Here is a 27598-nt window from a genome sequence, read left to right as displayed (position 1 = left end):
ATATAGCTGTGGCCCTATCACACTGATCCTTGTGGCACTCCAGTACAGGTTGCCAATCTGAAAAATTCCTGTTCATACCTACTGCTGTTATTGTTTGCCAATGTCTTACCATTTCAATACATTACCTTCACTTTCATGTGCCAACTTAAATTTGTGCAGTAACCATTTAAAGTGGAACTTTATTGAATGCCTTCTAGATCTTAAAATACACCATATCTACTAGTTGTTTATCTACCCATATGTTACAGCCTCAAAGAACTCCTGCAAACTTGTCACCATTTCTTTTTCATAATTGTTTTTGATTGTCAAAATGTCCTTTTAACTCCTTCATGGATTTTGGTATTTCTCAATGACAGGTTGTTATGCAAACATGCCTTTTATTTCCTGTTTTGAGGTTCCCTTTCTGGAAAAGTAGCATTACATCTGCATTATTTCAATATCCTGGACCTTTCCAGAATTGAGAGAACTTTGGTCGATTATAACCATCTGCAGCCATTGTCCTAGCTGACCATGTTCAGAAGACACGATTGCCTTCAGCGTCAGAGGGAACAGGCAATAGGCAAACCTATTTTGCCTATTGTTTTTGCACTCTCCATAGGGTTGTGATTATTATTATTATGGCGATGTTTTCTTTTGTGAAAACTGATTCAATATCTTTAGAATCTCTGCATAAATTTCACCATTTCTCATTGACTAATTCACCAAAATTCACGTTCAATTATTCCTTTGCTTTTTTGTATATCTGTAGAAGCACTTACTCCCTCTTTGCCTACAGTTCACTAGTTTAATCTTCTATTCTTCTCCATAATAATTTTTGTTGCTCTTCATGGATTTTTTAAAAATCAATTATGGTCCACCAAAATTGAAATGTTGTCTTTAACTTCATTTGCAACTGAAGATGCAATCTTCTCAGAGCCCTTTTCTCACCAGAGTGTGAAATAGCTCCTTAAATGTTTGCCATTGTTCAACTCTTCCATCTTGCCCTTTGATCTGTTTTCCCATTCTACCTTTGCCAACTCTAACAGGATATTGTAATTGCCTTTATTTACATTTAGGACACCAGGTTCAGATGCAGATTTCTCACACTCAAACTGAATTTGACTATAAGTAGATATTTCACTCTATAAATTCAATAATGTAATCCAAATTTACATTGGAAGAGTAGTTTCTCAGCAAGAATGATAGAAGACTTGAAGCTTCCATGCATTAAAACAACACAAGATTAGTGTTGAGGTAGTCAGATGGGTTCAACGGTGGCTGGAAGATAGGTACTAGAGAGACATGCTGGACAACTGTCTGTCAGGATGGAGGCCAGTGATGAGCGGTGTGCCTCAGCGATCGGTGTTGGGTCCTTTGTTGTTTGTCATTTACATTAATGATTTGGATGATGGGGAGGTGAATTGGGTGAGTAAATATGTGGATGATACAAAAATAGGGGGAGTTGTGGATAGTGAGGAGGGTTTTTGTGGACTGCAGAAGGATTTGGATTGCTTAGAAAAGTGGGCTGCAAAGTGGCAGATGGAGTTTAATGTAGAGAAGTGTGAAGTGCTTCATTTTGGGAAAAATAATCAAAACAGGACACATGCAGTGAAGGGGAGGACGTTGAGGAACAGAGAGATCTTGGAATAACGGTTCAGCATTCTTTGAAGGTGGATTCTCATGTAGATAGGGTGGTAAGGCTTTTGGTATGCTGGCCTTTATAAATCACACCATAGAATATAGGAGCTGGGAGGTGATGTTGAGACTGTTTGAGGCATTGGTGAGGCCACATTTGGAATATTGTGTGCAGTTCTGGTCTACAAATTATAGGAAGGATATCAATAAGATAGAGAGGGTGCAGAGAAGATTTACTAAAATGTTGCCTGGATTGCAGTATCTAGAATACGGAGAAAAATTGAGTAGACTGGGTCTTTATTCATTGGAGTGTAGAAGGTTGAGGGGGGATTTGATAGAGGTATTTAAAATTATGTGGATAGACAGAATAGATGTGAATAGGCTCTTCCCCTTGAGGGTGGGAGAGATTAGAACGAGGGTCATAAGTTGGGGGAAAAAATTTAGAAGTAACTAAAAAGGAAGCTTCTTCACTTAGAGTGTGGTGGCTGAATGGAATGACCTTCCAGAAAAAGTAGTTGCAGCAGGGTCAATTTTGTCATTTAAGGGGAGGTTGGATGAGTACATGGATGTGAGGAGGTTGGAGGGTTATGGGCAGGGAGTAGGTAGGTGGAACTAGTGTTTCACTTAAGTTGGTGCGGACTAGAAGGGCCGATATGGCCTGTTTCCGTACTGTAATTGTTACATAAGATGAAAAGCTGCAATTAAATTTAAATATTCAAAATAACAGTATGTGACAGCCTTGTTGCAAGAAATCCTGAAGTTATGATTTTTATCAATAAAAGATAGATTTAAACTGATTTTTGAAGATTGTTCTTCTATTGAGAATATTTTATCATCTGCACAAGAAATTTATGTATTTGTGTATTTTATTCAGAGACAAAAAGTGGTAGCTTCCCTTTGTTTAAATGTGAAATGTTCCAACAGAAAACCTTCTTGTATCAACTGGTGTGACTGTTTTCATTTGTTGCAGGCAAGTGATGACAATCAACCTAAAAATACACGAATCTCATTATCAGATCTATCCACTACTGATGATGTTGAAGCATTGACTGTTCGTCAACTAAAGGAAATACTGGCTCGCAACTTTGTCAGTTACATAGGTTGTTGTGAAAAATGGGAATTGGTGGAAAGAGTGATCAGGTTATTCAAAGAAATGGAAGAAAATCGCAAATTTGGTAAGTTTGTCTCCAAATGTTTTCAAAAAATGTATTAGCAATTCAAAATATGACTCAAATTTTTCTTTTGTTGCAGTGGAAAATGGAAATACCCAACCTGAAGCTTCTGGTAAGTTTATAAATTTATTCTCTGGTTCGAGGACAAAAATTGGATAGGTGTTGATCAGAATATTTCCTCATTCTAAGAATTCTGATACTTTTAAGAGCTTTTTTTTATTCCAAGAATGCATTGTTACAGCTTTTCTGGTGTCATGACATGTCAGAAAATCAGGCTCTCAAATGGACATCCAGGAGGTGAATGATTTTCTGGCGTTTTTAGTTTCTGAATTTGACATTGAGATTCATGAAGATTTGCTATAGGTTCTAAGCTTTTTAAAAAGGTAACTGAACCTTTTAATGCAAGCCAATTTTTAATTTATGAAATGGGGAAGGCTTGCATATGTATTTGAGGTTTAAATTTGTCTTTATTTATTGATAAAAGACATACAATGTTAATGTGGCATTACAAATGTCAAACACGCAAATTTAGCTGAGGAAAGGCTGGAGAACTTAGCAGATCAGGCAGCATCCATGGATGGAAATTGTCAGTCGATGTTTTGGGTCAGGACACTTGCTCTTTGTTCATTCAAGATTTCACATCTGCAGATTTTGTGTTTCTCTTGAAAATTTGGATAGCTTGCTTAACATTCCTCAGTGAATTGAAGTTTTCGTAATTACTGTATTTGAATAGCGGAATCTGAATTATTGAACCAATCTTAATTTCCTTAGACTTGGTGAATGAATTATATTCCAGTGTGAAAAGTTAATGCTTGAGTGTAGAATGACTTAAGATTAATTGTATCAAGAATCAGATCAGAAGTAATGTTTCCAGATTTGGAGAAACTAACTTCAAAGAACGTGCACAATTTATAGCAGGTATAGGAAAATTAGACCGGCAATTTTTAGTGAGCATGGGAATGTTATAGTGAGTGTGAGAATGTACAAGCAGCAATGAAAGAATGCATGTAGCATTTGCACTACACGGGTATGGAGAAGGAACGACATGCACACCAAAGCCTTGGAGTGGACACTGGTTTATTGGACTGGCCACCATATTTATATGGGCCCCAGAATCTGACGTCAGGGCCCCATGTCATCGGAGCATCAGCCTGGGATTGGCTGGTGGTTCCCGCCACAGTTCCCCGTCTTCCCGCCATGCAGAAGGTCACCTGGCACAATGGCTGATGTTAACCCCAGGTCTGCACGGTTGCTGCATTCGTTGGCCATTTTGTGGGCTGGTCCACATCTCCATGCATGGGTTGCTACATGACACACCCCTCTCTCCAAATAACTGGTGATCGGGCCGTTGTCTTGGGCGGTCTGCCTTTGTGTCATGGGGAGGAGTGCAGATCCGCTGGTCATATTACAGATATGCTGGTTTCAGGCGATCGATGGTAATGGTTTTCTCCTTACTGCCAATGTTGAGGATGAAAGTGGAGCCATTGTCGCTGATTACCCTGTCGGGCCCCTCATAGGGTCATTGTAGGGGTGGCCGGTGTGTACCCCTTCGCATGAACACATACTAACAAATCTTTAAGTCCTCGGGGATGTTATGTTTGGCCTGGTACTGTGGTGGGGGTTGTTGCGGACCAAGGACCCCAGTTTTTGTCGCAAATTCTCAAGAGTGGCCGACGGGTCTTCTGGGCTTTTGTCAGGGGCCAGGAACTCTCCAGGAATGATTAAAGGTTTGCTGTAGACCATCTCCTCCACCGAGACATTGAAGTCTTCCTTCAGCGAGATGCAAATCCCCAGCAGGACCCAAGGTAGTTCATCCACCCATTTGGAACCCTTGAGCTGGACCATCAAGGCTGCCTTCAGGTACCTGTGGAACCAATCCACCAACCCATTGGTCTGAGGGTGTAGGCCATGGTGTAGTTGAGCTGTGTCCCCAAGAAGTTAGCTAGTGCTGGCCAGAGGTAAATTGTTCCCCCCCCATTCTGAGGTTGGGTGCACTGGGACCCTAAATTTGGACACCCACATGACGATGAGTGCCCTGGCACGTTTATGTGGTGGTATCAGCCAGTGGGACCACCTCTGGCCACCTCATGGAGCAGTCAACCGTGGACAGCAGGTATCTCGTCCCTAAGGGAGATTGGTAGCGGCCCCACTATATCAATATGTGTGCACCGCGCTGGTTCAAAAGTCTGTGTGGGTGCCCTTTGGTGAGTTTGCACTTTTGAGGACTGGCAGTTCATGCAGGTCTTAGTCCACTGGCTGACCTGCTTACAGAGGCTTACAAAGCTGCTAGCCACCATCTTGATTGTGGCTCATATTGCAGGATGCGCCAGGTTGTGTATGGGTCGAAAACCTGGTCCCTCCATGCAGTTGGGGCAGTGGAGCGAGGGCTGCCAGTGGAGATGACGCAGAGTAGTTCAGGAGTTACCTGGGCCGACTGGGACTTCTTCCACCCTGAGACCAGAGACAGCTATCCTATATGCGGGGATCTCAGGGTCCTGTTCCTGCGCTTTGGCATTGGCCACGTAATCGACCCCCTGGGACAGGGTGGGTACTGATTCAATCATGGGGCATGACAGAGTATCGGCTACCACATTACTTTTCCCTATGATGTGCTGCATGTCTGTGGTAAATTCAGACACAGGACAAGTGTCTCTGTTGTTGGGCCAACCACTGGTCCAATACCTTATGGAAGTCGGAGGTCAGCGGATTGTGATTGGTGAAGACCTTGAATTGTCAACCTTCCAAAGAGTAACGGAAATGTCTTACCGCCAGGTACAGCACCAGTACTTCTCGGTTGAAAGTGCTCGATTTGAGGTCTGGGGGGGCAGAGGTGTCTGCTGAAAAAAGGCCAGGGGTTGCCACCTTCAATGAGCTGTTCCAGTTCACCTCCTACCACTGTGCTGGAGACATCAACTGTCAGAACAGTATGTGCCTCTGAACTAGGGTGTACCAGGAGGTGGCATTGGCCATTGTGTCTTTGATGTTCTGGAACCTTGAAGACTCATCATCCCAGGTAATGTCCTTTGACTTGCCCGCCATCAGCGCGAAAAGGTGGTACACTGCTGGTATGAATCTGTGATAAAAGTTTATCATACTGGTGAATTCCTGTAGCCCTTTTACTGTACGTGGTTTGGTGAGGTGCTGGTCCACCTCGACCTTTTCCGGGAGGGGTGTTGCCCCGTGTTTGTTTATTCTGTGCCCCAATAAATCAAGTGTCCAGGCTGAATTGGCACTTCACAGGGTTAATTGTCAATCCAAAATCACTTAACTAGGTGCACAGTTGTCTCAGATGGGTGGTGTGGTCTTTGCAGATGTGGCTAGTGATGAGGATATTGTCTAAATAGATGAACACAAATGGGAGGTCCCGGCCTACTATGTCCATCAGCTGCTGGAAAGTCTGTGCCGTGTTTTTCAGACAAAAGGGCATGATTAGGAATTCAAACAAACCAAAAGGTGTTATAATCATGGTCTTGTGGACATCCTGGGAGTGAACCGGGATTTGGTGGGAGCTCCGGATGTGGGACACGGAATATTTTGGGGGTGGTGGCCTCATTGAGGCGGTGGTAGTCACCACATGTTCCCCACCACCACCCCAACACCCCCCCCCCACTGTTTTTGATACCATGTGGAGGTCCAGGAACTATTGGAGTGCTGCACTATCCCTAGTTCCTCCATTTTCTTGAACTCCTTCGCTAAACTGAGCTTTTCAGAAAGGAGTTGGCATGCCCTGACGCTCGGTCAAAATGTGATGCCTTACCTCGTGCTTTGGCTTGGCTATGGAGAACTGTGGTGCCACTATTAGGGGAACTCTGCCAGGATGCGGGCGAATTTGTTATCTCTTTTTTTAAAATTTTTTATTTTTCACACCATAAACCACATTGACCATGATACATACATTTTCCTTTTCAAATATATACAGTGTCATTTTCTCCCCCCCTCCTTCCTCCCATCCCACCCTCCCTACCTCCCCCACCCATCCATTTAAAGTACAAAATCTAAGATACATTAAACCAATCAAACAATGTTGTCATTCAATAAAAATAAACAAGAAATTCCACTGAGTCAGTTCTTTTCATTTCCTTCTCCTTTCGTTAATTTAGGTAGTGAATGTCCCCGGTAGGTTTTCTCTATTGTGTTTCATGTAAGGCTCCCATATTTGTTCAAATATTTCAATATTATTTCTTAAACTATATGTTATTTTTTTCTAATGGAATACATTTATTCATTTCTATATACCATTGTTGTATTTTCAAATTATCTTCCAATTTCCAGGTTGACATAATACATTTTTTTGCTACGGCTAGAGCTATCTTAACAAATCATTTTTGTGTACTATCCAAATCAATTCCAAATTCTTTGTAATTTATGTTACTTAGGATGAAGATCTCTGGATTTTTTGGTATATTGTTTTCTGTAATTTTATTTAATATCTGGTTTAGCCCAAAATTTTTCTACTTTCTCACATGTCCAGATTGCATGAATTGTTGTTCCCATTTCTTTTTTACAATGAAAACATCTGTCAGATACTGTTGTGTCCCATTTATTTAACTTTTGAGGTGTAATGTATAGCCTGTGTATCCAGTTATATTGTATCATACGTAACCTCGTATTTATTGTATTTCTCATCGTTCCAGAACATAACTTCTCCCATGTTTCCTTTTTTATCTTTATATTTAAATCTTGTTCCCATTTTTGTTTAGTTTTACCATTTGTTTCCTCATTCTCCTTTTCTTGCAGTTTAATATACATATTTGTTATAAATCTTTTGATTATCATTGTATCTGTAATCACATATTCAAAGTTACTTCCCTCTGGTAACCGCAGACTGCTTCCTAATTTGTCCTTCAAGTAGGATCTCAATTGGTAATATGCCAGCACTGTATCTTGAGTTACATTGTATTTATCTTTCATTTGTTCAAAGGATAATAATCTATTTCCTGAAAAACAATTTTCTATTCTTTTGATCCCTTTTTTCTCCCATTCTCTAAAGGAAAGGTTATCTATTGTAAAAGAGAGTAACTGATTTTGCATCAATATTAGTTTTGGTAATTGGTAATTTGTTTTATTCCTTTTTACATGAATCTTCTTCCAAATATTGAGTAGATGATGTAATACTGGAGAACTCCTACGTTGTACCAATTTTTCATCCCATTTATATAATATGTGTTCAGGTATCTTTTCCCCTATTTTATCTAGTTCTAATCTAGTCCAATCTGGCTTTTCCCTTGTTTGGTAAAAATCTGATCGGTATCTTAATTGTGCGGCTCTATAATAATTTTTAAAGTTTGGCAGTTGTAAGCCTCCTTGTTTATACCATTCTGTTAATTTATCTAGTGCTATCCTCAGTTTCCCCCCTTTCCATAAAAATTTCCTTATTATTTTCTTTAACTCCTTGAAGAATTTCTCTGTCAAGTGTATTGGCAATGCCTGAAATAGGTATAATATCCTTGGGAAAATGTTCATTTTAATACAGTTTATCCTTCCTATCAGTGTTAGTGGTAGATCTTTCCAATGCTCTAAATCGTCCTGTAATTTTTTCATTAGTGGATAATAATTGAGTTTATATAGATGGCTGAGATTTTTATTTATTTGTATACCTAGGTATCTTATTGCTTGCATTCGCCATCTGAATGGTGATTCCTTCTTAAATTTTGAGAAATCCGCATTATTCATTGGCATTGCTTCACTTTTATTTACGTTAATCTTGTAACCCGACACTTCTCCATATTCCTTCAATTTCTTATATAATTCTTTTATTGATAGTCTGGTTCTGTTAAGTATACTATAACATCATCCGTAAATAAACTGATTTTATATTCCTTGTCTTTTATTTTTATCCCTTTTATATTATTTTCTGTTCTTATCAATTCTGCTAGTGGTTCTATAGCTAACGCGAACAATAAGAGTGATAGTGGGCATCCCTGCCGCGTTGACCTGCTTAAGTTAAATTGCTTTGATACATGTCCATTTACTGTCACTTTCGCCAATGGCCCCTTATATAATGCTTTAATCCAATTAATATACTTCTCTGGTAAACTGAATTTTTGCAATACTTTGAATAAATAATTCCATTCTACTCTGTCAAAGGCCTTCTCTGCGTCTAAAGCAACTGCTACTGTTGGCGCTTTACTCCCTTCTACTGCATGAATTAAGTTAATAAATTTACAAATATTGTCTGTTGTGCGTCTTTTTTTAATAAATCCAGTTTGGTCTAGATTTACCATTTTAGGTACATTCTCTGCTAATCTGTTTGCTAATAGTTTAGCTATTATCTTACAATCTGTGTTAAGTAATGATATTGGTCACTGGTGCGAGCGGATCTTTCCCTTGCTTCAGTATTACTGTAATTATTGCTGTTTTACATGAATCTGGTAAGCTTTGTGTTTTATCATTCTGGCTGATTACTTCCAGGAGGGGAGGAATTAATAAATCTTTAAATGTTTTATAGAATTCTATTGGGAATCCATCCTCTCCTGGTGTTTTATTATTTGGTAATTTTTTTATTATCTCTTGTATTTCTACTATTTCAAATGGTTCTATTAATTTATTTTATTCCTCTGTTTGTAATTTCGGTAGTTCAATTTTAGTTAAAAATTCATCTATTTTGCCTTCTTTCCCTTCATTTTCAGTTTGGTATAATTGTTCATAGAATTCTCTAAAGTTTTCATTGATCTCCGTTGGATTATATGTGATTTGTTTGTCTTTTTTCCTTGATGCCAATACCATTTTCTTAGCTTGTTCTGTCTTAAGCTGCCACGCTAGAATTTTGTGCGTTTTTTCCCCTAGTTCATAATATTTCTGTTTTGTCTTCATTATGTTCTTCTCCACCTTATATGTTTGTAGTGTTTCATATTTTATTTTTTTATCTGCCAATTCTCTTCTTTTAGTTGTATCTTCCTTCATTGCTAATTCTTTTTCTATATTTACTATTTCCCTTTCCAACTGCTCTGTTTCCTGATTATAGTCCTTCTTCATCTTGGTTACATAACTTATTATTTGCCCTCTAATGAACGCTTTCATTGCATCCCATAGTAGAAACTTATTTTTCACTGATTCCATATTTATTTCAAAATACATTTTAATTTGTCTTTCAATGAATTCTCTAAAATCCTGCCTTTTAAGTAGCATGGAGTTTAATCTCCATCTATACATTCTTGGAGGGATGTCCTCTAACTCTATTGTCAATATCAAGGGTGAATGGTCCGATAATATTCTAACTTTATATTCTGTTTTTCTTACTCTATCTTGCATACGAGCTGAGAACAAAAATAGGTCTATTCTTGAGTATGTTTTATGTCTACCCGAATAATATGAATATTCCTTTTCTTTTGGGTGTTGTTTCCTCCATATATCCAAAAGTTGCATTTCTTGCATGAATTTAATTATAAATTTGGTTACTTTGTTCTTTCTGTTAATTTTTTTCCCAGTTTTGTCCATATTTGAATCCAAATTAAGGTTGAAAGCCCCTCCTATTAATATGTTCCCTTGCATATCTGCTAAAAAATATCTTCAAAAAAATATCTTGCATAAACTTTTGATCTTCTTCGTTAGGTGAATATACATTGAGTAGATTCCAAAACTCCGAATATATCTGACATTTTATCATTACATATCTCCCTGCTGGATCTATTATTTCCTCTTCTATTTTAATTGGCACATTTTTACTAATTAATATAGCTACTCCTCTTGCTTTTGAATTATACGACGCTGCTGTTACATGTCCTACCCAATCTCTCTTTAATTTCTTGTGCTCCAATTCAGTTAAATGTGTTTCTTGCACAAATGCTATATCAATTTTTTCTTTTTTCAGTAAATTTAGCAGTTTCTTCCTTTTGATTTGGTTATGTATTCCGTTAATATTTAAAGTCATATAGTTCAGCGTAGCCATTTCATACTTTGTTTATCTTCCCTTTCCGTTTCTCTATCATCACCTTTCCTTCTTATCCATTTCAGCTTTCTTGTTTTGAACACTTTATAAGACAACATTTCTAAAACATCAAACATTTTCCTTATTCTCCTATTTAAAACTTCTTTAACCCCATTCTCCCCTCGCCCTCCTGAGTTGCCCTTTATCCCTTGTCGGGCAACCACATCTCCCCTCTCCATTTGGATTTGCGAATTCACTCACAAACGTCAACTGATTTTGCAGTGACCATAACTCCTCCCCACCCAGCCCCCCCGGAAAAGATTTCAATTTTCATATATAACAAAGGTCACTATTTTAATTCCCTCCTTATTCCCTCTACTCCCTTTCCCTCCCTTATTAATTCTTATCTATACTCTATATATTTTCCTCTAAATACGGATATATTCATGTATACACACACATACATACACATCTATATATACACACATATACCCCTATACACACATACATATAGTTCGTGGTCATTTTTACTCTCATTACATGTCTTCATCTCTCTGCTTGTTTTGTAGTTGTTCTGCAAATTTTCTTGCTTCCTCTGGATCCGAGAATAGTCTGTTTTGTTGCCCTGGAATAACTATTTTAAGTACCGCTGGGTACTTTAACATAAATGTATATCCTTTTTTCCATAAGATCGTTTTTGCAGTATTGAACTCCTTCCTCTTCTTCAGGAGTTCAAAACTTATGTCTGGATATAAAAAAATTTTTTGACCTTTATATTCCAGTGGCTTTTTGTCTTCTCTTATTTTCTTCATTGCTTTCTCCAATATATTTTCTCTTGTTGTATATCTTAAGAATTTTACTAAAATGGATCTTGGTTTTTGCTGCGGTTGTGGTTTCGGGGCTAAAGTTCTATGTGCCCTCTCTATTTCCATTTCTTCCTGTAATTCTGGTCTTCCTAGGACCCTGGGGATCCAATCTTTTATAAATTCTCTCATATTCTTGCCTTCTTCATCTTCCTTAAGGCCCACTATCTTTATATTATTTCTTCTATTATAGTTTTCTATTATATCTATCTTCTGAGCTAACAGCTCATGTGCCTCTTTAACTTTTTTATTCGATTCTTCTAATTTCTCTTTTAAGTCCTCTACTTCCATTTCTACAATTATTTCTCGTTCTTCCATATTTTCCACTCTTTTTCCTATCTCTGACATGACCATTTCATTCATTTTTTCTTCTGCATTCTTAATTTTTCTTTTTATCTCATTAAATTCTTGTAATTGCCATTCTTTCACTGATTCCATATATTCTTTAAAAAAAGATATATCCATTGTCTTTCCTTTCTCTTCTTCTTCCATTTCTTTCTGTTCTTCTTCTTCTTCCTCTGGGTTGACCATCTGTTGTTTCCTTGTTTTCTTTTTACCCTCTTCTTTCTTGTTGTCGTTATTTTCTGTGTTCTGCACCTGCTGCCGTGTGGCAGGTGTCTCTCAGCTGTGGAGATCGACTCCGCAGCTGTTCCCCCCTCCCGTCAGTGTTTTTTTTTTCATGCGCGGTTGCGCACTTTTACTCGCCTCTGTGAGCCATTTTTGTAGTCCCGAGCCCGGGACTTCCACTGACCTGAGGGAGCGGGCTTCTCTCTCCACGGCGGGCCTCCTTGAACAGGTAAAGCCTTCACCTTCTTCTTCCGACGTTCTTTCTTCTTCTCTTCTTCCCGTTGTTTTTGACTTTTCTCTCTTCGCTGCCATTTTCTTCTCACCTTTATTTTTACTTTGTTGTAAATTTTAATCTTGTACCTTTGTGCTTTGTGCGTTTTTTTAAAAACTTTTCGGGAGAGCGCTGGAATTCCCTGACCGGCCACTACTCCATCACATGACTCCTCTCCGAATTTGTTATCTCGAAGGGTTACAGAGTCAAGATGGGGAGCGGGTAGTTTTGCTTCCCCCAGTGTTTGAAAAGTCCTGGCATGTACCAAGCGCTGTCCCTTGAGATCAACAAGCGGGCAGTGGGCACGAAGGAAGTTGGCCCCCAGTAGCAGTTGCGCCACTGCCGCGAGGGTAAAGGTCCATGTAAACTGGCTGCCAAACTGAAGGGGGATTGTGCAGGTGCCAAAAGTCCAGATGGAGGAGCTGTTAGCTGCCCTCGATGCTGGGCCCCGCTTGCTGTGCGGGTATTGAGGCCTGCAAGGTGGGGGGGGGGGGGGGGAGGACGCTTATCTTGGTGCCAGTGTCAACCAGGAAACGCTTGCCCAACAAGGTGTCCCAAACGTAGAGGAGACCATCAACGACAGTTGGCCAGGGCATTTCTTGGAAACCTACAGAGTGGGTGGCATCAACAGGCCTCTGCACACACCCCATTGTTGATGATAGTAGCAGAATTGTCCCAGGATAATAACTTGCCTCTCCACTGGTCTTGGTCTCACAGATAGCTGTTCATGGGGTCTGCTGATGTGGTCTCCAACAGTGCTGGTGTCCTTTGCTCTCCAGAGCATTCCGCTCAGGACGCAACCCTCCAAGGATCGCTGAAGGCCTCATCCATGAGCAAGAATCAGCAGCTGCTCCAGACAGATCTGCTCAAAGAGCAGGCAAGGCTTGTGGCCCTCAGTTAAAGTGACCATCTTGCTCATTAGGGCAGATGGGGCCATGTCCCCCAATCCGTCCATAAGCAGAAATTGGGTGGCGCGAGAAAGCCCGAAGGTGTGGATTAACAGCTCTTTGAGGGCTGCATATTTGCCTTGCTCCGGAAGCTACTGTAGAAAGTCTACGACCCTTGGTGCTCTGCCTTGTTTGAGTGCACTCAAGATGTAGAAGTAGTGGGTGTCGGCAGCGGTGATGTGGTTTGAGCAGGCCGAGGCTCAGTTCTCAGTTCCAGTTTCAACAGGTTTGGCTGCAACACCCAAAACGTTGGGAGCATGAGTGAGATTGCGTGGATGGTCGCTTGTTTCACCTGGTCTGTCATCTTCGGGTCCAACTACCGGTTGGACCTGTCGGGGTCACCAATGTGGCGCTAACTCTACGCAGGTGTGGAGAAGGACAGCACGCACAAAAAAACCTTTAATTCAAGATTCGTTTATTGCACTGGCTGTCACGTTTATGTGGGCCTCATGCGCTGACGTCAGGGGACTGCTTCATCAGAGCATCGGCCTAGGATTAGCTGACATTTCTGCCGTACGAGGCGTCACCTGGGACAATGGCTGGTGTTATTCCCCCCCCGCGGGCCGTGCGGTCACTGGACATTTTGTGGGCTGGTTGGTATCTCTGTGCACGGGCATGGGAAAATTTGATTTTGGGAATATCTCTTTGTATTGAATGCCATGGTATCACTAGGCTTCTTCAAGTGCAATCTCCGCCAAGAATGTGCCTGCAGAAGTGGATTCAGACCTGTAGAATGGTCATTCAGGTGGCAGCGCTGGCCACCTGAAAGGGACAGCTTTACAGGAGGCGCCTTGGAGCGCACTCTGGCTCCTGTCCCTTTGGGCTGTCAGGGTTGGGATGGCTGGCTGTCAGATCTGGGACAGCTGGTGCGGGCTGTCAGCTGATCCACTGCCCTGCTCTCTCCCCACATCAGTCCCCGCCCTGCACTGGCCGCCCCACAGTGTGGGGACTGATATAGGGCTGTGGGGAGAGATCAGGGTAGCGGGATCAGTATGGGGATACCCCACACCGGCTGCCCCAGCGTGGATGTTCCATGCCGGGGGACAGGGGTAGCTGGTAGGGCGGCTGTCAGGTGCTCACCAGCTGATTGTTATCCCCTTAGCAGCTGCTTTCAGGTGCCGGGGAGGGGGGGGAACCTCAGTACTCTGGCGATTATCCCTCCCGGAGGAAGGTAACAAAGTTCGCCTCGCATGTGCCTCCTGCGCTTTCAAGTGGCCTCCCGACAGCCGCATACTGGCATAATATGCGACTTTGCAATGGGGGGATTTTAGCCACCTGAAAGTGCCTACTATAAACAGGACATTCTGGCTAGATCAGACCCATCCCATGAGGGAGGAGATTAACATATCAATTGCCTCTGATTTAAGACATTAGAATTAAAATCCTGCTTAACTCTGAAGCCTGTTTTCGATCTATTTAATTAATTCCTCTCCAAAGCTTGTTAATGTGTTGGGCGATTGACTGTGGGAAATACTGGTATGTGTTTTTGCTCCTGTCTCATTTAAACATAAATTGCTTTTGTAAGTTGGAATTTAGAATACTACACCTGTGCGGTTATATGAAAATATTTTTACACAATTTATGCTTTTCTGCACGTTATATGAATGAAAATATAGTATGTGCTCATTGCAATACTCTGCATTATTTTTACTTATCATTGTGCCCTTTTTTCTATTTGCTTTTCAGTTGAAGAAAAGATGCAGCTCGGGAGTGACGAGAATCTTTGCAGGATATGTATGGATGCAATGATCGACTGTGTTCTGCTGGAGTGTGGTCACATGGTCACCTGCACCAAATGTGGAAAACACATGAATGAATGCCCTATTTGTCGACAGTATGTTGTGCGGGCAGTACATGTCTTTAAGTCTTAAATTCGGTGGTGTTTAATTCTATGAAATTATATGAAATTCAATAGTAAAATTATTCTGACTATTTTGGATGATGTGGAAGAACAGAATTTATTTACCTTATTAACAGTTATCATTGCTTATTACTGAAGCCTTAAGTGTAAAATACAACAGATGTTAAGATGCAAAAAAAAATGTAAATTACCTAATTAAGCCTGTCAAGGTTAATTAATCCAAGGTAGGATCCAGATTAAATGAAGGATATGCTTAAAAAATGCAAAGTCTATTTAAAATCTTTCCTCTTACTTTTATAAGTCTTGTAATACTTTTACCATGTAATGGATTATCATAATATGGAGTGGTGTTCTGATATGCAATTAACTAATTGAGTGTCTGTGCTGGATATGAATTGAGCATTTAGTAGAGCTTAATCAACCTTCAGCAAAGTCTGGTCAGAAAGGAAATTGATTAATCTTATCATTGCCTGCCAACTGCCTTGTTATTGCTTTTCAATTTTGCTATATATGTTTTTGAAATTCACATATGCAATTTGACTAACAGAGGTTTAAATTGAATAGATTTGCATTTCCAGTGGTCGATTTTGGCTAGGACTAAAAGTTTGATAATGTGCCACATTGCTTCAGTGAATATGATCTGTACAGAATTGCTGAAGACCAGAACAAACTGAGTGATGGAAAACCACATAATTTGCACAACTCTGGAATAAAAACCTTTAATGCTAGAAATATGTAAATCAGGCAGCATGGGAAAAGAGAAAACCAGGACTGGGGGAAAATACACTACTCCAAAATGCCACCATTGTTTCTCAGTGCACAGAAGGCACCCTGACTTCTTTTCCAGTATTTTGTTTTATTCCAGATTTCCAAAGCCAACGATTTTATTTTCACAGTTCGATTTTAAATCAGGAGGAAACAAGTAACATCTATAAGTTTTATTATGCTTTAATAAGAAATAAAGTGGTAGGGGGACTGCTTGTGGAACTTGGCTGGTCAAGCTGCATCTTTGAAGGCAAAAGTCAAGTCCCGATATTACACTGTTTATTGCAATTGAAAATGCCCCTGAATCTGAGACATTTATAAACTGTTTATGCATACCAGAATTGGCAAGGCCCATCTTTATTTTCCCTGAAAGTGGTGGTAGTGACTGAAATGCAGCACTCTTTTGGTGAAGGTACTTCCACAGTCCATTTGGGTAGAGTTCTAGGATTGGGACAAAGTGATGATAAAGGACTGACAATTATAATTTCCAAGTCAAGCCAGTATCTAACCTGAAATTGGAGATGGTGTTATTCCCATGCATTAACTGTTCTTGTCTACTGCAATGGTGGTGCCTTTGCAATAGCCTGGGTGAGAGTAGCACATTTTCTGGATGATGCAAACAGCAGCCTCTATGCACTAATGGCAGATGGAATGTTTAAGGATGTTAATAGGGAACCAATCAGCAGGCTGCTTTATCCTGGATAATGTTTGGCTTCTTGAGTTTGTTCAATTTCTTGTTGATGCACTGATTAGGCAGGTGGAGTGTTCCACCATGCTGCTGACTTGTAGTTGTTGAAGGAAATTGGGAAATTAGCTATAGGATTTCCCAGCCTTTTACTTGCTTTTGTAGCCAAAGAAGTAGCTGTTTATGGCTGATCCACATGAGGTTTTGGACCATGGTAGACTGAGGGTAAGGTCCCTAGCAATTCTAATGCCATTGAATTTCAAGGATTGATGATTGGCTGTTTTTGTTTGACTTGTTCATTGGATGGTACCTACGGCAAAATACTAATTGTCACATATCAAAAAGTACATCTGAAGATTATTTAGGGCTTGTATTCAGGTGTGGATTGTTCCATTTGCTCAGGAATTTGAATGGAATTAAACATTAGTGTCAATGGTTGCTGATGGCTGGTCACCTTTTTTCTAAGTTCTGTTATTCTTGCTGACCATGGATGATGAGTTGGCAGCTTAAACTCTTCTCCAAACCAGGTATAAGCTTGGAGATGGAATCTGTGTAGAGGACCTGATATCTAGTTCTACAGCTACCTTCAATTTGAGCTCTGTTCCATGTACATCCATTGTTTCAGATTCTGATTCTTTGAATGATACAAAGATAAAATGATAAAAAATATACAATATCTAATAAGCTTTTATTTACATATGTATAAAAATCTGCATGGAAATTCCTGTAAGAGTGATTACATATGCTTGGAATGAATGTGTGTTTTTAAAAATATTAACTGGTTCACTGTCCCTGAAGCACAAGTAGCCCAGGCATGGTTTTTTTTGATCAGCTATATGCTAGTTCGCCAGCTGTTGGAAATTTTGGTTTTGGGAAAATGATGCAAGCATTTCCAATTAAGAATTTTCCATAGCCCTTTGAATTGCTAAAGACTGCTCCACCAGTGCACATGGGGCTCACAGTAACTCTTCACAGAATGAAAGAGAACCTTCTGAGGACATAGGTTGAGAAAAATGTTGAATGTTCAGGCCAGCAGCAGCGTGGGAAGAATCTACCTTGATGATGAATACCTCATCCTCTGACAGCAGCTCAGATTGTGCAGGTCCTTTTAACACTAAAGTAGAATTCAACTCTTTTCATAAAACCCCATTTTAATGTTCTAACAGCTTGTTTGACATCAGTGGTTGAATGTAGCATGTGTGCAAGCATGTAGGGTTTTATACATAGATTTTAAAATGGCAAGTATCCTGTTATATTTAGTAATCACAGTAAAAAAATACTTTATAGTGACTTTTCTTTCATTGATTTAATTTTAAGAATAGCATTGGAGTGGTATTGTAAAATAGTAATTGAACATTTCAAAGGAATGCTTTATTTTATGAAAATTTAATATTTGCCAAATAATATCCATTTTCTTCCAATTGTCACATCAGTTGAATCCAGCATTCAGAATGCTTGAACTTCACTGAAATTAGACTACTCAATTTTAAACATTTTTGCAATTTATACAAGAACATTATGGATGATGCAGTAGGTGGCAATATTGACACAGCTTGGAAACAAAGGCCTCTCTTGATAATTTCTGTTAAATTTAGGTCACAGTTGTAGTTGAAATGGTGGTCATATCAAAACTACTGCTGCTTTACTATTGTTCCTGACTCCAGCATGTAAACTACAGTTTTCAGTTAATGGCTTTGTACAATGGAGTACACAGAATCCCTTTTTGATGAGGAAATTTATCTGGTAGATAATGGCTTTTAATATTGGCAGTGGTTCTTTGCTGTTTTCCCAAAATCCAATTATATCCATTGCATTACTGCCTACAAAATGAATGAATTTTCCCTTATATATTTCAGCTTTATGTGGCCCCAATGTAAACTCATATAATACAAATTTTCATCTCCTTGCTGACTTGCAACAGATCTAAAATGGGATGAAAACTGCTGAAAATCCCTATTTCCATTTGGTGAAAATTATTAAAGGCTTTAAGAATTGTACAGCATTGAAAATGCTGTTCCCCATGAATTACCAGTACTTCAGTATTGAAGACAAAAGTTTTATACAAATTTAGCAATGACAAAATGGCAACAACATTTGGTGGAATACCAACATCTCATTACTGTACAGTATTATTACTGCTAAGCTGATTGCCTTAAAGGCATGCAATGATGGCACATACAAATGTCACAAATATCATTCCACATGAAAACATGTGGAACTATACAGAGATTAAACCACAAGTTACAAATAGGGAAATCTGAAATAAATTGCATTTCAATTGTATATAAGTAATAATGTTACCATTGAAATTTCCACATTACTCTCAATAAAGTGATTTCTGTACAAAAATATTTCTGCATAATGTATGATGTGTAGAGTGTAACAAAACAGAACAATATTTATAACATGGTCAAAGTGATCCCAATGTGTGGTCAGCTGCATCTATAAGATACCTCTTTTTAAAAGATGGTATTTTTAAAAAGAACAAATTAAAATTTACAATGCACATGCTTTAATTGTAAAACGTGCACAAAAAAAGTGTTAGTTTATCAATAGTCTTCTCGCCACATGTTTGTACGTACCAAGTAGAAATACTTGTGCAGTGTCTTTTAATACATTATTAAAACTTATGAAATAAATTCAAATCGGAGTGATTTTCACATGTAGAAACATTTTTGTTCTGTTACGTACCGTAGCTTATATTGCTACTCTTGAAATTTCTGTCCTTAGCACAGTTCATCCATGTCCATTTGTTTGGTGACAATATCAAGAAGCTGGTCATAATTAAATCTGATGAAATTAAACATCCTTTTTGGTGTCCAGTTTCTTTGTTGAGTTAACTAAGCTTTTGCAACAGTTTCTCCTCTGACAAGTTGAACTGAACACTAACCGACATCTCTGCTATGAACTGTTCACAACCTTCTTTTGTTACCTGCTTGCAGTAACGGAGATCTATTCGGCAGATGTTGCCACAGCGTTTGAAATAAGTTAGGCACTGGTCAGTGACTTTATTGCAAACTGTAAAAGGATATTAGGTATTTTAATATAGCAAAAATTTGTGCAAGACTATATGATAATTTCTCAACATCCTGTGGGTTTTTTTCTTATTTGAATTGCTGTCATTTTTGTAATATTCCAGTTCAGTGACCACAAAGGATCTTGAGACATTGCTGCTTTTGGTGCTACAGATCACTATTAAATAACTTAAGTGAGTTGCTTCAGAGTATATTAAACAAATTGGAATTACATTTTAAAGCAATAGATTTTAAGCAAGGAATTACAAGAACCTCTGGTACAAAATGAACACCGTATTTTTCAGCCTAATTTTAAGGGTTTTATGGTATATTCAGTGTAAAAGACAACCTCCCAGGAACAATTTTTTTTTTAAAACACCCAAATTGCAAGTAACAAAGCTGTACATTAAGTAAAAAAAAACCTCAGCCCACGGAGTAGCAACATTGTACTCCAGGTGGGAGCAGAAACCTCAGCCTACCAGGCAGCAGTGGCAACAGCCCATGGAGCTGGAGTGCCGACGTCATGCTCCTAGTGGGAGCAGCAACCTCGGCCTACCAGGCAGGAGCAATTATGGCGATGCCCAGTGGTGGGGAGGTGCTTTCAGCATTGACTTGCATGTGGAATTGACGCCAATCTGGTTTTATCGGTGAATTTAAGGTCTCAAAAGTATATCTGGCATATAAGTCCACTCCTTTTTGAGAATTTTTTTTAGGATTTCATGACGACTGGTATGCTGAAATATGTGCACAGTTGAGGTAAATGAACCGCAATTACAATGCTGCAATTGGCAAATAAAGCTTCATTTTGGTTACATTGTTCACATAGTTGCTGATAAAGTTGAACTTCAGCTGTAATAGCCAAGGGTCTAAGCTACTGTGATAGGCTGCTTGATTATTGGAGTTACGATTGACAGTCAAGCAGCTGAAGATGGCTGGATGAAGTGGGTGAAATATGTAACTACTAAGCTGAGGGTTTTTTTAAAATCTAGTATTGTAAAATGGATTGGGTTGAAAAAGGAAAATATTAATGTTTACAAAACTAAACTGTCACATTCTGAACTCTTGTACAAAATCACTCAAACAACATATTGTACTTACATGTCATATCACGTGCACTTACCTGATAGATTAATTTCTGTCAGGGAATCTCTTGTTGTTGTGCCAACTGCTGTTAACAGATTAATTGACTGGTCTGTTAGATGGTTACAGTAACTAAGATCTAGTCTGGAAAGCATTGGCATGTGCCTTATAATAAGACGGAGTGTTGCATCTGTAATATCCAGGCCAGCCAAGTGAAGATCTGTCACATTGCGTAATTTACTGCGATTGTCAATCTGGCCTTTGAGAAAACAAAAAATTAGACACTGGACTTTATCCTTGTACATTATTTAAATAGCATACTAATGTTTATTATTATAGGACTTGTACAGAAACTAAATAAGAAAATTTTTTAATTCCAAAAAATTCATTTCATTATCTCAATCAGGATAGCTGGGATTCTTGGCCTACTTCTAGACTTTGGATGCTAAAAAGAATGTCACAATTTTACAACGATGCCAGTGGTTCTCAACCTTTTTCTTTCCACTCACATACCACTTTAAGTAGTCCCTAGGCTATCAGTGCTCTGTAATTAGTAAGTGATTGCTTAAGGTGATATGTGAGTGGGAAGGGAAGGTTGAGAATCACTGCTCTAGCCCAATTATTACTGAAATATTTTGCTTGAGAAAAATTGTCATTGATCCAATTCCTTTGGAGTTATAAAACCGTGCACATAATGAGTCAATTAAATGAGATTAAAACTGTGGTTTTCAAACTTTCTTCCCACCACATACCGCCTTAATCAATCCCTTACTAATCACAGAGCATCTATGGCATAGGGGAGACTTAAAGTGGTATGTGAATGGAAAGAAGGTTGAGAACCACTGGGTTAAATACTAATTTTTCTAACTTAAAGAATTGAATAATATAATGAATAGATAAATGGCTTCATTACTATATTGTATTTTGAACTCCAGATGACAGCTTGCCTAGTAACAATTGGATTACCTGGCTGCTTTACAGTAGAGATTGCCTTTACCCATGACCAAAAAGCAGGAAAATTTACAAAGGATGCTGATAAGTATTGCTTATTTGCTCAAAATGAAGTATGTCATGAGTGTAAAAGGTAATTAATGAATCTTCATTTAGCAATACAGAAGACTTGGCAAGTAAACTCAACATCTTGAACCACAATGGAACAGATTTCCTACCTGGTCTGTTGTCAGTAGGAGGTGAAAGCATATCTCTCATTTGAGCATCTTTTAATCCTTCTACCCATCTGAGATCTATGGTTCTGAGCAAGGGGCAACTAGAGCTGCAAAGTGCCGATATTGCTGCCCAGGAACAGCCGGAAACAATCAAGTCCTTAAGACCTGAACAGGAAAATGAATAGATTTAAATCTACTTTATTGTAAAGTTTCAGATGTACATGTTTTAAAAAAATCATATTTAAATTAGGTTAATAACAAAACACCGGGCAAGAATCACATTAAACATGTACCAATTTCACTGCTTTATAATACAAGGATAGAACTTCAATTGATTAATTATATTAAGTATTTTTATAACTTTAGAATTTTTTTTATAAATTAGACATATCAAAATTTTCCAAATATATAAATATATAACTTTTTTTCCTTACAAAACAAAACTCAACAATCCCTCCCTCTTCCCAGTATAAAACTGTGCACCGTCAGGGCTTACAATTGAGTTTAAAAAGAAAATCTTAATTGGGGAGGTCACATATTTTTTATCATAATAGCTCTTTTTTATATTTGGGTCCCTATATAGTCCAGATATGGTTGCCGTTTTTCTAAATACATCATTTATTTTTTAAATTGTATATGTTTTTTTTCCCCATAGGAATAGAACTATTCATCTGTCTTCCATGGTGTTATCTGTAAAAAGGAGTAAAAAGGTAATCGCTTTTTGCCACAGCTAAATCTATTTTAACAAATGAAATTTGGAATTTAGTTAGTTTATTACTTATTGCAATAAAATTGCCCAAAAGATAAAGGTCCGGGTCATCCTTTTTAGTATTTCAGTAATATCCTGACAGAAAGATCTCACCATCACACATGACCGCTTAACATGTAAGAACGTTCCTAGTTCTATCCCACACCAAAAAAAATTTCCAATATTTCAGATTTTGATTTATGCAATTTCTGAGGTGTGAGATATAATTGGTGTAGGAAATTATATTGCACTAATCCATGTCTTGCATTTATAATTGACGTCATATTATCCAAACACCAATGAGACCAACATCTTTCCATTATTGTAATTCCTAGATCCAACTCCCATTCCTCTCTTGATCTCTGTTAACCTGGCTTTGCACTTTAATTTTAGAGAACAAAGTACATCCTAGATATAAATTTTAGTGTATTCCCCAGCCAAATCGTTGGTTCCATCTCACCAACTTCAGGTGAGGCCAAGTTTGGACCCCATCTTTTTCTTAAGAACAATCTTAACTGAAGAAAGCAGAAGAATATCCATTAGCTTCTCCATACTTATTTCATAGTTGTTCAAAAGACATGAGATCTTTCCATATAACAATCATCAACATATCTTATTCCTTTGTCATACCATGAATTCAATATTTTGTTACCCAGATTTATAGGCAGTTGTATATTTTTTACATAATGGTTTCCTCCGTGATATACCTGCTTTTCCCCCCCTATATATTCATATATTTCTTGCCATATTCTAATCGTGTGTATTGATAGAAGATTATCCATTTTTTTTGTTATTGACATGACATTCCACTTATAAATAAAGTACTTCATTGTCTCTTTTATTAAATTCAGTCCCATTCCATTCCAGTGCAATTCTTGGTACTTTATTATTCCATAGGAATTGTCTTATACAATTATGTAATAATTTAAAGTTTTTAGCACAATTGGCAACAATTGAAAGAGATACTGTAGCCTTGGCATTGCCTTCATTTTCAATTTACCCTTCCTATTAATGTAATTGGCAGATCTTTCCATTTCTGTAAATCTTTTTCTATTTTTACTAGTAATTTACTAGTAATTAAGTAATCTAAGTTCTATTCTACTAACTAAAAACTTCTTTAAATTGTTCTGTCGACTGAAGTTCTTCATATGATCAATTTTGTCAAGCAGCCCTTGTTTGTCTGACTCCCATTTAATAGACCCAGACACCATTATTTCCAGGTTAGGAATTTTTTGAACTGTTCATCTTTGAGACTTTGTCAGGACTTGGAGTTTAATGTCAAAGGGAAAATATATAATTTTTAACTGAAACAGCTGTTGTCTGCCTTGTATGAACTACTTTTGGTATCTGAGTGGAATTAAAAAAACTATGGGAACAAGATTTCCAACAAATATTTGGAATAAATACATGGGATTCTATTTTGAGATGTATTCATTCATCTTCTCTTTGGGCTAGACACTTGCTATTGCAATTTAAAGTAGTACATTGTGCCCACTATTCCAAAATTCGATTGGCTTCTAAATGTGATAAATGTAAAACTGAAGATTGTTGATTGTTCATTGTATCATGTTTTAGTTATATTCTTCTCTCAGTTATTGGGAAGACGTATTTCGTACACTATCTTTAGTTTCTATAAATTTGGCCCCAAATCCTTTTATTGCCTTATTTGGAATATGTGGGCCTATTAAATTCCTTACAATCCCATGTAGTAGCTTCTGACTACCTGATTGCTAGAAGGGCCATTCTAATGAAAGGGACAGATGCTGTCCCTCCCACTCACTCTAAATGGCTGTCTCATAGGATGGCTTATTTGTCTTTAGAAAAAATTAGAGGCTCCACTACTGTAATGAATATAAACTTTTATTTCTTTATGGGGTTCTTTTCTTAATTGTCTCCCAAATTTGTAATCTTAACTAGTTTTTGATTTTTAACCTCAGTTTATTTTTCTTTTCATTATTTTGCCCACAGCAAAAGGTAGGGGGTCGAATTTGTAGAAGAGCAAGATTTTGTCATTACTGTTATCATATAAATTTGATTGTTGTTCTATTCATGGTCATTGTAACATTTGCTAAATGAAATTAATAAAAATATTGAAAAAGATATTTTTGGGTACAGTAGGGTGCCTTGTGGATTTTTTCCATTGGTTTAAAAAAAAACATCTTGTGATCACAGTCAAAGCATTGGTCCTTGAACTGCGTCAAAATTATAATGCACACTGAACCGTATCGTGGAAGGTGCAATCTGTTCGAGTGGAGGTGACTGTAGTCATTCAGCACAACTGATGGAGCACATCTTTGGGTATCTTTTTTGTTCTGTCATCTGATGTCTAAAGGATATTATGGCTGATACAAGTTACGGACTTAACATGAACAATCATTTGTTATACTTTCTTCAATTTGTTACTAATATACAGCCATTTAACAGCCACTTACCTGGCAGCCTGTTAATTAGCCACGTTAACTGTTTTTTTGATATATTTGTCCAGCTCAGGTCAAGCTTTACTGGTTGCCTCCTGATAATTCCACTCAGCATCAGAGGTGTGATAGATTTGCATCGACCTAAGTCAATCTTGGTCCACAACCTCTTGTCACAACACCTAAGAGGGCAAAATATAGTAACTCCTTCTGCTGAACTGTGAATATTTATGCTAATAAAATTAGAGTCCCTCAATGAAATTGACCATGCAGTACTATATTGGGGATAATTCAGTTATTTACTTGTTGACAGCATAAACTAATCACATTTGTTACATGAAACGATAGAGCTTTCCCAATATGTAAAAGTAAAATACTTTCTTCTAATTATCAGCCTTATTTTCCATTTCCCCCTGTACTACAACGTATTATACATCCAAAATGTTAAGTATAGGTACACAATCCTTTATCCAGAATCCTTGGGGGACAGTGTGTTCCAGTTTCGGATTTTTCCCAGATTTCGAAAAGCCCACCCAAATTGTGCTGCCGTATCCACCCTCTCCCCCTTCCAGTCGCCCTGCCGTCTCTCCAACCCCCACCCCACCCCCCCTCGCCTGCCTGACTCGCACTGCTGGTCTCTCACCCACCCGACTCGCGCTGTCACCTCTCTCCCCACTTGCCGGATTTGAGATGTCCGGATAAAGGATCGCATACCTGTACAAAGCTTACTGAGTACACCTTAACGTACAAGAACAGTGATTGTGCAGGGTCACTCAGTCTTTTAAAATTTAGACACAGCAGAATAACAGGCCTTTCTGGCCCATGAGTCTGTGCCGCCCAAATACTGCAATTAATCTACAACCGCCATACATTTTGGAGGGTGGGAAGAAACCTGAGCACCCAGGGAATACACACGCAGACACAGGGAGAACATACAAACTCCTTACAGGTAGTGCCAGAGTCATTGGCACTGTAAATAGTGTCGCGTTAACCGTTCTGGCCATCAACTTTAAACCCGTGCAGCCCTTAGAGTTTGAGTAAGAGCAACAGCAGTTTAATCTTGTGTTTTGTTTTCATTTTCGCTGCAGATATTGTGTGAGATTCTATTTGCCTAAATGTATTCCAAAACTCATTTACCCTCATCATTTATAATAGAGCATACACTCCAAACAGCCCAAACTGAAGTAAGATTATTATCTGAAGCAAAGGTTGGGAAAGATTATCAGTTCAATTTTGCATGCTGCCAGGATGCAGCCTTGCAGGATAGGAGTCAGGGCACTACCCAATGACTGCCCCACTTCTTGCTACTGCTTGTACCCACCAAAGCTCTACAATGAAAAAAAAATGACCAACTGTACACTCATTACCTGTAATGCCATCTAAAGGAACTTTTATTTCTTTACAAGAGCCTATACGGAGCAATGGAAGTGAATTAGAAGATGAATTCAACACCAAGTTTAGAAGGATATTACCTAAATAGTAAGGGGTTGCAGTTTTCCACCATCCAGGGACCTGAACAGTCCTTCCAGGTGAAACAGCAATTTACTTGCACTTCTTTCAACCTAATGCACTGCATTCTGTGTTAAAGCATGATCTCCTCAACATAGAAGAAAGCAAGTGCAGACTGGGTGATTGTTCTGTCGAGTACCCGTATTCAGCCTACAGGAGTGATCCTGAACTTCTGGTTCCCTGCAATTTTAATTCATCACCTCTCTCTCTGACCTCTGTGTCTGCAGCCTCCTATAACAAAATGATGCCCAAGGTGAGGTTGAGCAAAACCTCCTCCACTTCTGTTTAGGCATGAGGCAGTCTCCAGACTCGATACTGAACTTTTCTACTTAATGTAACTTGGCCACTTCTGCCTGTTATCATTTTCAATCAGTTTATCTTTGAAAAGATTGAAAAGTTCAGAGGAGGTTTGCCTCATGATTGTGTTGAGATTAAATGAACCTGGCAAATAATGGCATGGAATCTGAAATCACATTGGTTTATACACCTTAATGAACATGCAAATATACTATTTGCTTTCTTGTTGTTGCCTTACAAGGAAAGGTTGGACAGGCCATACTTTAATCTGCTAGAATTTAGAATTAAAGAGCAGATGACTAGATTGAAACATGAAAGATCTTGAGGGTCTTGCCAGAGTGGACGTGAAAGTGATTTTTCTCTTGCTGGAGAACCAAGAACCAGGTGTTGCCCCTGGTAATGGTGATAAAGCTATATTTTCTACTCTCAGAAGGCTGTGAATCTTTGGAAATCTCCAAGTTGAAACATGACTGAATACTTTTAAGGCAGAAGTGGAGAGATTCCCATCACGAAAATGTGTGCAAGGTAAGTGTAAAAAGATGAATTCAGAGAAGTTGTATCGGATTTATTTACTAATGGAGGAGGCTCCACACTCAACTGAATGTCTCCAACTCTTAATTCGTAAGCTTGAATGTAACTTGAGCTTGAGGTGTAGAAACTAATGGGATTTGGAGCAAGGTTAAATGATCTCAAACAGAATATGTTAGGCAAGCAAAAAATATTTTATTTCTTACCACTAACTAGTCTCCTGCTCAAAA

At 38.6% G+C, this 27598-nt stretch overlaps 1 protein-coding gene across 7 annotated transcripts in view; it reads right to left on the bottom strand.

Moving 5' to 3' along the window:
* Positions 1 to 17982: 17982 nt before the first annotated feature.
* Positions 17983 to 27598, bottom strand: part of kdm2bb (lysine (K)-specific demethylase 2Bb) — a 219544-nt gene continuing 209928 nt past the window's right edge. For all 7 annotated transcript variants that reach the window (XM_069933299.1, XM_069933300.1, XM_069933301.1 and 4 more), the window contains 4 exons: positions 25053 to 25216; positions 21876 to 22037; positions 20747 to 20965; positions 17983 to 19630 (listed from right to left, as the gene is read on the bottom strand). In XM_069933299.1, the coding sequence (XP_069789400.1) occupies positions 19449 to 19630; positions 20747 to 20965; positions 21876 to 22037; positions 25053 to 25216 (727 nt within the window). In that variant the 3' untranslated portion in view covers positions 17983 to 19448. The remainder of the gene's footprint in view (positions 19631 to 20746; positions 20966 to 21875; positions 22038 to 25052; positions 25217 to 27598) is intronic.

Source organism: Narcine bancroftii, chromosome 4, assembly GCF_036971445.1.
Source record: "Narcine bancroftii isolate sNarBan1 chromosome 4, sNarBan1.hap1, whole genome shotgun sequence".
NCBI lineage: Eukaryota > Metazoa > Chordata > Chondrichthyes > Torpediniformes > Narcinidae > Narcine > Narcine bancroftii.
The sequence above is the reverse complement of the archived record's forward strand: the minus strand, read 5'-3'. Positions and strand labels throughout refer to the sequence as shown.